Below are 12,009 nucleotides of genomic sequence, written 5' to 3'. Positions count from 1 at the left end.
ATACCCAAACTTCTGAGATGCCAAGATGTATTAGTTCATAAACCAGGAAGAGATGCAGATTTATCCAATTAGGAACCCTGAATTTAGGTCCATCAACCAAAATGATGTGTCTGTTCAGAATCCAGAAAAAAAGAAAAGATTTGAAAAAACAGATCCCACTGCTGCTCCACAGTTATCTATGCATTTCCAGGATTTTTGCATGGTCTTAAAGATAGCCAAAGATAACAATTTCTACATCCCCAAAGTACTGTAAATCTAGACTTTATTACAGTTCAATCTTCTTAGTTAGGCAAGCAACTTTCTGACCACAAACAATCAAAAGAATCAAAGCTGGAGAGACTACAGATCCAGTGATGGAAGAATCCTAAACGGTCATAACAATCTTGCAAGAAAAAGCAAGAAGGAGCTACCACTCCCACCAAAAAAACCCCAACACATACAAGTAGTCTAGGAAGGAATTGTTTAGTAATTCCCTCACAGATAATATTAGCCAGTTATATCTTACTCATTTCTCATAATGAAGCCAGAAACAATACTTGAAACGAACTTTCAATAAATGCTTGAAAAGCTTGTATTTCAAAAAGGAAAAAATCTTGCATTTCACTTGCACAGTGCAGCTAGCTGACTCAAAACATAAAAGCAGGCTCTTTTACCTTGGGAAACGGGTAAAATTCTTAGATTAAAGTTGATTATAGTGTCATTCTAATTTTCAAAGTTATAAAATCTGATCTAGCAGTTAAGACCAGTAAACTCTCCTTACCTTAGGGATCCCAACTGATGTACAAGGAAGAAACGAATGCTCACACTGCTCAAGGTATTTTTCCGAGTTGCTTTTTCCAAATAAAAGAGTAACCACAAAACCCCTAAAATGGAAAAAGAAAGACCAGCTAAAACAATCATCTCCCCCCCCCCCCCCCCCCCAAAATATTTCACAGCAAGTTATAAAATGACAATACATGACAATTCTGGTTACTCTCCTAGTACAGTGCGCTTTCACAGCGCAGCATGCTGCTCAAAATAACTGACACAATACTACGTATGAAGTTTCCCAGCCTTACATTAATCAGTCTTGATATATTCTTATCACATAGCAGATCTATATAGCACAGTCTATACTACACAGCCTGCTGCATGAGAAGAACCTGTGATGGCATCCTACCTGTGCTCACAAATATTAGTACACTGAAAGAGTGGTACATACATAAGCTGCTCTGGTTGTATTACACAAAGATTCTTTTACTTCAACACCATGAAGAAATAAACTCTTTAGAGATACCTTTAGGCCACTGCATTGTGGCATAAGCCACAATAATACAGACCAGGAAGAAGCTACGTAGTAAGTGTAGTAAGTAACTACTGATGACATATGTATAAACAAGTAGTATGAAAATTTTCAACTGGGAACTTATTTTAAGCTGCAAAGAAAAGAAAAAAAAACCCAACAAACAAAAAAAAACACAAATCAAAAAAAAGAAACCAGTAGTCCTGCCAGGCTGCATAGGAGCAAAGTCAAGGAAAAAGTCTAGAGGATAACTGGAGTTAAACACAAGGTCTTGGGGTTTTGGGGGGTTGTGAGTTTTTTGGAGTGTTGGGTTTTTTTGGCTTTTTTGTTTTTAATTAATTCAGCATATAAAATCTAAATAAATACACTCCTGAACCATTTATTTTAAAAGAATGTTAGATCAGAAATTCGTTACCTTCATCCCTCACAATACTACAATGATATTGAAATTATGACTTATAGTTAAGCAGGACAGCAGTTAATTTTATTATTGTTTTCTTTATGATATAATGAAGGCATAAGAGAAAAAGCAACCTTACAAAAAGTTCAACCTTGCTACAATAGCAATAATTTATTTACAGCTTATGACACTAGGGCAGAAAACCACATTAACTTAAAGCTGATTTTACTAAGAGAGAGATGAAAACCTAAAGGCTGTACCAATTATAGCATAATCTGAGTATGTAGCCTTTGAAAAGTCAAGAATAAAAAAAAGAGAATACGAAGATACTGGTGCTTAGACTAGCCTTGGGATGGCTAAACATGCATAGCTTTTTACACAAATTTCAAAGCATTCAATTTAAAGGCCAGCTGACCAACATGTGTGACCACAGGAACTCACAAAGTTATTTCAGGCTTGAAACGTGCTGAAATAATACATTCTTTTAATATAGATTGCTATTGATATACAATAGTCATATGATTAGAATAAAATTCCTAACCAAGGTAAAATATGCCATTTGAAGGTTTTAATTCCTGAACTGGGAACCATTCCTTTTAAGTACTCCAGAGGTTCAGTAATTCAGAAGCAGGGAGGTGGTCTTTTATATACCTGAACAACTCCAGGGAGAAGAGAAAAAAAAAAAAAAGAGAAAAAAAAAAAAAACAAACCAAAAACACAACCAAAACAAACAAACAAAAACCCCCCAAAAACCAAAAACCACACAAAGAAAAAGCTACACAAAATTATTACCGGTAACTCGATAATGCGTAAGAAAATTTCACTTGATACTCTGATTCCCTTACAGCCACCTTTTATCTGCCAGCCACATGTACTTTCTACATACAAGGACAAAAAATAAAAGCAGGTCTAATTGCTCTTCTGCTCCAGATACTTCCAGATAGCTTTAAAATCATAACACCAATGGTGCTAGTAGCATCATAATTCAGTTCAATGACAAAAACTTGCTTAGGAAAATCTCAATATTAGTTTCACTATGCTATAAAGTTAACACATGTTTTGGTTTGGGAGGGGGTGTGTGTTTTGTTGGGTTTTTTTTAATTATTAAAAAGTTTGGTTTTCTTTTTATTATCTACCACTATTCTATTAGAAACCTCAATCTTCTTTTAAAGAAAACAGTATACCCCAAATGCCTTTTTTTTTTTTTTTTTTTTTTTTTTTTTGCATAAAGTCAGTTTTAACTTCAAACATATACTAGCAATTTAACAGGGGGGTGGGGAGGCAAGGAGGGCAAAGGTGCTTCTCTTCTTCTATTCAAAAGGATTGAAGCCTTGCAAATAACTAACTATAAATTATACATCTGTTTTCTATCAAATGTTACGACACTTTTAAAGTTAATGACTCATTCAAAAACACTAACATGCTACCAAAATAGCTTAAATGCTCATCTTAGGTGCCTTTTAAGTATTTGCATTTTTAAGCTAGAAATGCTAGGAGCTTCTGCCTCTATAGCAGAAATTAATACACTTTATTCTCTAATTTAAAATCATGTGTGCATTAGAGAAGGATGCATAGCCTGACCATTCAGTGTATCTGTTAGCTAACCAGAAACTTCCAGTGCAAATGCTTATCTAATTCATCAAGAGGATATTCAGTACAGTAAATGAGAAATCATTTTATTCTTTTCTCTAAATGAATAGAGCAGAAAAAGAAAGAGACAGTATTTTACTTAAATTTTTGTTGTTAAGTTTTTCCAAAGATTATTGGAAGGCCAGCTTTTCACAGGGACAGATAAACAGCAGAACAAAGGCAAAAGATAGAAAAATGAAGAAGACTACAGAGTTATCATTTTCCCCTCAAGTCTGAAAAATAACAGCCGCAGCTGAATGCTTTGTGTAAGTCAAAAAGCAGCTTCAGAACTGCTCCCAATTTGGTCAGCAGTTAGAATCATCAATGTGGGCAGCCTGTCACATATATATGGACGTGATTAAGTATCAGTAATTATGCAAAAAAAACATTTCATGAAGATTAACACCTTGTAACAGTCTTGGCTACACAGGTTAAAGAAACTATACCCATCTTTTGCCTCTTGCTTTTGGTGGAAAGAGCTCAGTTCCCTAAGCGATGAGTTACCAGATCCTGAACGAAAGAGGGATGTACTAAAAACCAAAAAAGCTAATATTTTATAAAATAGCCTTAAAACAAAACAAAATGAAACAAGGATAACTTTTGATTTAGAGCTTTTATTCATATACACAAATAATTTCAGCATACTTCCACGCACATAAACAACAATAGTACACTTACTACAAGCTATCTGTGCAAACACACAGTTAAGAGTAAATAAAAAAGAAATAATTAGATAGCACGTAACAGAAGTGAAACAATATAAACAGATTAATTACGTTGATACAGCTATGGCATCACCATTGTTTTCCTTCACAACTCACTGGCACATAATTTAAATGCTTAGGTTAATACTAAGAATGCAACCAGCTATGATTCAACATTTTCTTTTGTTTGAACTGCAAAATGGGACAGAAGTGGACTCCCAGCTAGTGGAAGTCAGAAACCTTTGATACAGGCCACTGGTTTTGAGCATGTATAAAAAGTTAGAAAACTGCATGACAAATTGGATAAGAACTCCAAGTTTCAACATAAAATTCTACCACTAAAATCCATGTCCAAAATTGTTATTTTTCTTCAGATATGGGTACGGTAAGTATTAAGGACACTACTACAATCATGAACCAAAATTAGATTTTTATTTTCTAAATTTATATAAATTATGTTACGATATACAATTGCCAATCATAAGTGAAAAAGTTACTTCATAACATTAATTTCCGTTTGTTTCTAAGAGAAACATGAGTAAGTATTTTGTGTAACTTCATGGGAATTAATTCAAAAAGAAAAAGCAGGCAATAATTTAGCTATAAACCTACTTGACCTAGTTAGCACTCATGGTTCGGTATGCTGAATGTTAAACTTAAAGTAGGTGTGTTGCTCTGAAAAAGATTAACAGTGTAAAAAAGGGCCAGATCAGAGCCTTAGCCAAGAAGACGTGTATGTTAAAGTAATGAAGTAATGACATTCTGCTGGAAAGGCTGTGACTTCATATCTATCTACATAAGTAAACACATAATAGGGAGATGGATACAAATTCTGCTTTAACAGATACACACAAGATGAATTTATCCTTAAGAAGATCAATGTTCACTAACTACAAAAAAGAACCAAAGCAGCAAAAGAATCACAGCAAAGAGATATCAGAGCTGACTTGAGAATGAGTGAGCTCAGGCACTAGAGGCAGCCTCACAGTGGCAAACTGTAGCTGAATTCAGACATACTCCATGAGAGACTGCTTTGACTGTTAGCTTTGAAAAGCCAAGCAACTGAAATTGAGCAAGAAGGAAGGATACACTTTTAAGAAATTATTGTATCCCACATTATTCATACTGCAAATACTAAGGAAGTGGTAATACAAAACAGTAAATGGACAAACTCTTGCTCTTTGGACGATCTCTTTGCCTTTTGCCCTGAACAAATGGCCAGCAAAATATGCCAATCATACATATATCAAGACTTAACAAGACAAAAGCATTTACATAAAAGGTAGTTTTACTTTAACTAAATCCTCGCTCTGGTAGACTGACTATTCTGATTTCTCAAAGATGGAATTCCAAGTTTAATACAGTTGAAACCCAAGTGTAGCAGCTCTAATTTTAGCCACTAAACTCTATTACATGTTTTGATGAGACACACAGGAATATACATACATTCTGTACTATATCCAATAAGAAGGTTAAAAGAGTGTTCCAAAGGAAGGAAGAAAAAATATTAAAGATAGACCAAACACCCCAGTAGAAGCCAAGCAGGTCTTGGAGAGCCTAGAAATGTCACTGTCCTGCAGATTGTTCTTGTAAGTGAGAGGAAGGAGGAATATCCCACTAATACATTTAGACTTGGCATTAAAAACAAAAGTTTTAATGGTTGCAAGGCAGATATTATAATATACAATGTAATAATGGTGCTAAAGACTATAAAAACATCACCTGTTTGCTCCCTTCCTGCCTATATAGATAAAGCACGAAATGTCTACAGCTGCTGAACTGATCTACTTGTTCAAGATATAGCATCCTTTCCACACACCAAGGAAAACAACAACTCACTTTCCTCATGAATGAAATATCTTGGGTAGGAAAATGAGATTGTGATAAGGAAAGGGGACATAATTACTTAGTAAGTACCTGGGAAAATAACCAACACAGTAATAGAAAGCATGAACTAACATGAACATTGGTTTTATGTGAGTACTTTTCCTCTAACAACCAGTATAAATAGCTACTTTTTTTTTTTTTTTTTTTTTTTTTAAATGGGAAATCTTTTTTTTTGCCTGGGCAAAGGCAGTATAAGCACTATTCAACACCAAGGGTGAGGGGGGGGGAACCTTTTGATAAAATTGAGATTTCAAGAAGAAAATTTTGCTCATAAAGAGCTGCTCAAATATGGAAACACTAATTACATAGAAGTCACTTCAGTTTTTCAGAGCAAACTATTTGCTAATATACACATTAAAATTTTACTTTCATAGCAAATTATACAATACACTAAAGTAGTATACTTACCCAGCCACAAAGCAGAGGATATAAAATGCAAAGTAAAATATAGCGAAGGGTCCAAAAGTTACTAGAAAAAGCACAAGGCCAAGACTTCCCCATCCCCATATGGAAAGACTGGTCTGTAAACAAGAACACATGGAAAAGGAATAATTAATATGATATTCATACAACTTTACATCTCCAAAGCAATATCTGTAGTTTCTACAAAGCTTGATACATTTTACCTAGATATGAAATAAGTTTTCCTTGATGAAATAAAAATTATTTTTATTTTTTTAAAAGCACATTGCTGTCAAGTTGTACTGTGGGCTAGTAGTCCAGTTCAGCCAACATTAGAGCATTTTTCTTTCAAATATTGTTACTCACCTCTCACTTCAGATGCAACTATCACCCTTTAAAGCATAATTTCTTTTTCTTATCTATTCTCATTTTATGCACTTTTGTTTCTTGAGATCCCTTCCCCCCCGCCCTGTGAAATTCTGCACTACTTCCAAGAAAAACGCAGGTTTTGTAACAGAACAGGAAGAAATGAATGCAACCTTGTTCTACACAACTAAACGTGTCATTTTCCACAACCAAGCAATGCTATTTCTTCCCTAGATCAAAGCAGCTGCAAGACCAAAAATGCGTCCCTTTCTCCAGTCAAGTCACAAATGGGTCAACAGGTGCACCAAATATTTGGTGCAAGTTTACTTTTACTCCTCTTTCAAATAAAAGGAAGGGAACCTTAAGAAACTTATTACTACCTCTAACAATTTTTACCACAGAAATCAAAAGCCTTCAAACAGTTTTCTGAAATATCTAAATACAATTCTGTTTTAAAATCAGGAAATTTAATATATATTAAAAAAAAAAAAAGAGATTCCAGATTAACATTTTCTCCATGCAGCCATTACCACATTCCTAGAAGCGATCTGGCTTAGCAGGTAGAACCGATACCTTTGCAGTGGGGAGAAGATGGGTTGTTTGGAAAGCCCATGGTGCAGCTAAAGTCAGCTGCAAGAGCATCTGTGGGGCTGGTGGGATTTTGGGGCTGCTGTCTTGCATAATGCAGCAGGCAAAACTTCACCTGTGCTGGCGGATTCACCAGGAGTATGAAAAAAGCAGTAAGATTCAGATTATTGTGCCGATATAGGTTACAGCATAAGTGCATTCATATACACACATATATACATATACACTTGATCTATCTATATAAATTATAGATGCATCTATGTACATATATGCAGGGTAATCTAAAAAGCAAGGTAGTGAAAACCTGACTGAGCAGAGCTACAATAGTTCTGGACCTTCACAATACCGCAATGCAGTTGACAAAGATTACATAAATTTAATTCAATCTAGTCTCTAGTTCAATATGGAAAGCATGTTTCAGCCAAGTCCCAAGAGTGTGAAACCAATGATAAGTATTTATAGGCCACCAAAACTGTTCCAGCTCCAAGGTTCTCAACTTTTCTTTTTTTGTTGTCTAATTTACACCTTTCCTACCAGTGATCAAATGACACCCTGATGGGAACTCAGACAACTGCTATGTCAACAAGTAACACTAAGAAAGTATTTAAATAAACTCGTCTTGCAGTTTGACATTTAGAAAACAAGCAGAGATTGAACACCATATTTGCAGAGCCCTTTTTTAGCTTTTAATATGGAGGACAGGGGAAGCTTGCCTACAGCTCTCATTTCTCTAAAGGGACTATTTAGATTTCATCTCTCCATCTTGGGCATGGGATTCAGAAAAATCAACTTCCTCACAAAAAAAGTTTTAAAAATCCTATAAACAATGAAAAATAATATAAAATAAGGCTCCTACATAAAGCAGCTTCGGTTCTTTTCTGAAAGCAAGACATCAGACTGCCCAAAAGCAAAATCATAGCTCTAAGGAGAGACTGTTTCATAGATGTAAATTGTAATCATCAGAATAATTTAATTCTTCCTAGTTTATTTTAAGTTTAATGGAACATTGAGATGAAATTCTATTTTCTTCCTAGTTCCAAGTTTCTTAGCAAGAGATGGAGAAGCTATACTGGCTTTTTTCTTGGTGTTTGAGCCTGGAAAAAAATTACACTCGTCTACATACTTACATGTTTAATTTAAAGTGCTGCAATTAAAAAACTGGATTGCAAGTTATTCAGTTCTCTTTAAGCTGAAAAAGAGCTTTATTATATGATACTAACCATACAATCCACACAGCTAAAATGCTGAAGATCAGTGCTACAATAAATAAAAACAAAAACCTGGCCACATCTGAGCAGAAGATTTTGTTGACTCACAGTAAGTAAATGTAGTAGATAAATTGCTTGGATGGTGGGGAGGAGAGATATAAGAAGGGGGACATCAAGCTAAAAAATGTGGCAAATAAAACAACTAAAAAAAGACATGAGCTTTCATGATCTATCTACGTTTCAATACACAAAGAAGATTCCTCATGTTCATGCCCTCAGAAATACATTTTAAAGCTTCTGCACAGCACTACGAGCAACAGGAAGATACACACAGAAAATAACATTTAATCATGGTCTTTTTTTGTTAAAAAATCAGCATGCTTAATGGCATTTTTCAAAAAAGTTTAAATTCTAAATATGGCATAAGCACTCTAAATGACTTAACAAAACTTAATTAAACTAGATAGCAGGATGTATATTCAGAGTTGGATGAATGCATAATTAACAAAGAAAGTTCTATAACTCAAATAAAACAGTGACCTTTTGTCCTATGCTCTAGTTTTGTAATTTAGCATACGGCTACAGAGATTCAAATCTCATTTGGTATTTTAATAGGATTTCTTAAAACTCACACAACTTGGTACACTGCAGTAAGTACAACAGATACTGGCCCAATTCTTGTATACTTTAGATGAGTGGTTTATAGTCTTACGGATTTTGAGACATTCAAAGGGATCTAATCATCAGCATGGTTCCCTTTAGGCTGACTGTAAATAAAACTTGCCCTAGCTTCACACTTCTTAAAGGGACTTCAGCAGTACAACTCCCAAACAAAAATGAAAACTTTGTTTAAAGTTCATTTAACACATCACAATCAACTATTAAAACAAAGTCCAAACATTACACAAATATGACTAATGCAGCTGGTCAGTATGGAACTAGCTCAATTCAAATCCTGCTACTTACAACTTATTTCCAAATAAGTTTTATTTATAAAGTCAATTTTTTATAAGATTCACAGATCTACTGAAGCTCTGCCTAACCTTACTGAAGTTAACTGCAGGGTGAATGCTTGTCACTCTTGACAGAATGAACAAGTCAGTCTTCTGAAGAGATGGTATAAAAACAGTGTTTAAGTCACAGCTCTTCAGACCCTTTAAAAGAAGCTGACATGCCCTATGCTGGGAGGGCAAACTTCCAAGCTGAACTGTCACAGTACTATTTACTGAATTTCAGTTAACTAGGGACAGTTACCTAAACACTAAAGAAGAATATAGGCCTTAATCTTGTGGTAGGCACGTATGGGTAGATACTGTATGCATACACACATGTGCACATGGATAAAGGATCTTTATTCCAGATCAACAACCCTTCCACCTCATCAGTTTTAGCCACTTCAGCTTACCATCACCACAGATGCTGTATGTTAGCCCCACCATCACCACTTCTTATCTTTCATGACTAAGATCTTACAAAGAAAAACTTCTGCAGCATACTAGTAAGGTCATATACACAAAGGGCTAATGTAGCATCATAGTCACACACAGTAATTTTCTTTCCACAGTAAGGAATTGCTTTAGCAAAATAAACTGCAGTTGAAGTAAAGGGCTGTCTGCAAGTCCAAACAGCACACTGAAGAGCCTTATCAGGTGAGAGGAGACACATACTAATGCAAATATTCACATGAGCTTGATTCAGCTGTTATAGATAACAAGACTATCACCTCTCAACACCACCTGCTTGACTTTTTTTTTTTTTTTTGACTAGGCTTTGCCCATTTTTCCCACTCAATGTTTTTTCCACAGTATACAGCCAGCTACTAAGAGTAGTACATAAAGAACTTGCTTTCTTATACACATCTGCTTTTCCCTTCTTTGGCTTCTGCTTCCTAATTAATGCAGCATTTTGATGGTCCCAGTTGCATACTGTTATGGCTAGCAGTGCTGAGCAAAGACTGACTATGCAACTTAACATCACCATTCACACAGGAGCTTATGTAAATCCACAGGATTCACTTCCTAGAAACTGTGTACTAAGGCCACACAGACAGTCTTAAATCAACAGTTTAAGAGAAGAAAAATCCCACTGTAATTTATATTATGCATAACTGCATGCATACTAATTTACTAGTTATGAATTAGCTAAAGTATTTTGCAGACAAATCAATGGGAGCATGGCAAGTATTTAATGTACCAACCACAACAGCAATGATTTACTCCAGTAACAAACACAACTATGTCTTACTATACTTTAAAGTAGCTTCAATAGATTGCTTGCTTGCTTAATCCAGCTGACAAGCTTTCAGAGCTTTGCTTGTCCCATCTTTAAGCAAAATCCTCAGCCTTGATACACCTTTCACTAAAATAATTCACAAAGTGACTATAGGTTTGTTGTTGCATTTAAACTGGCGCTGTCAATTTTAGCTTGCAACTGGCAATAAGATACATAAGTGTTTCTAGTTTAGTGCAAAACCAGTGCTACTCCAGAACTCCAGCCGACAGGTAGTCCTTTTCTTCCTATCTTCCCCTTTGCCACCAAACAGCAGAGGTGTTTCCTCTTATGAGGCTCTGTGTGCCACCATCCTCCCACTCCAGCCAGGAGCTCCTGCTCCAGGCATACTCAGCTCTCTTCACAATTCCCCCACACACTCGGAGTAATTGTGGTTTCAAGTTTGGAGACAGGGCAGGATGGGAAGCAAAGAACATCCACACAGGAAGGCTGGGCTCTGGAATCATCCGCTTGTCAATCCTAAAGCTTCAGCAGAATACTATTTAGGTCTTACAGCTGTAGTATCCAACAGGCCAATACCACTTCTGAAGATTGCCATTTGTGATTGTTTTCAGATTTAATGGTTGCAACAGAATAATCTGAACATTGAAAGAACAGTGCCATTTAAAAACAAAAACATGCTGCTTTGCTGACAATTCTTTTACTATGTATATCCAATTACATTTGTCCATTAATATTTTAAAAATGACAGTTGCCGACCTGTCCCTAACTAGACATTGATAAACAAACTATTCTTTGCCATTTGGTAGTTTAAGCTTTTTTTTTTTTTTTTTAATACGATGTTTTGCCAAATGTATTTAATGCCACCTCTGGGCTCACATTAAAAAAAAAAAAAAAATTACAAGGATTGCATATACAGTAGATGTCAAGTTTAATTTTGTTAATTCTACACATCTGCCTTTTAATTTTACTTCCATTTTGAGTGTAAATGGAATGTGTTCACGTATAAACCTTTCTATAATTAAGGTGAGTGTCATTTTTGTCAAGTGATTAAAAACATTATTTTAGGATTCAAATTACTGTCTCTTCACTAGCATGACAAGTAAAATTGGAAAACTGGAGTGCCAGTTTCATCTGTGATGAAATTGTTGTGTTACACTACTAGGAGAAATATTTAACGATTGTGAAGTAAGCCATTAACATCTTTGTAGTTACATTCTCCTATCTGCCAAAGTTACAGCAATCAAATGAAATACATGTCAAGCAGGGTTTTGAAAAGAGTTCTGCATATCCTCATTTCCTAACATCACTACA

The 12,009-nt window shown here is 35.2% G+C and overlaps 1 protein-coding gene across 7 annotated transcripts in view; it reads right to left on the bottom strand.

Moving 5' to 3' along the window:
• The window catches only part of SNX13 (sorting nexin 13), a 76,299-nt gene that overhangs the window by 47,905 nt on the left and 16,385 nt on the right, over positions 1 to 12,009 (bottom strand). For all 7 annotated transcript variants that reach the window (XM_030008455.2, XM_030008454.2, XM_041122169.1 and 4 more), the window contains exons 2-3: positions 6,311 to 6,423; positions 761 to 863 (exon numbers count right to left, since the gene is read on the bottom strand). In XM_030008455.2, the coding sequence (XP_029864315.1) occupies positions 761 to 863; positions 6,311 to 6,423 (216 nt within the window). The remainder of the gene's footprint in view (positions 1 to 760; positions 864 to 6,310; positions 6,424 to 12,009) is intronic.

Source organism: Aquila chrysaetos, chromosome 3 (assembly GCF_900496995.4).
Source record: "Aquila chrysaetos chrysaetos chromosome 3, bAquChr1.4, whole genome shotgun sequence".
NCBI classification, from domain to species: Eukaryota; Metazoa; Chordata; class Aves; order Accipitriformes; family Accipitridae; genus Aquila; species Aquila chrysaetos.
The sequence above is the reverse complement of the archived record's forward strand: the minus strand, read 5'-3'. Positions and strand labels throughout refer to the sequence as shown.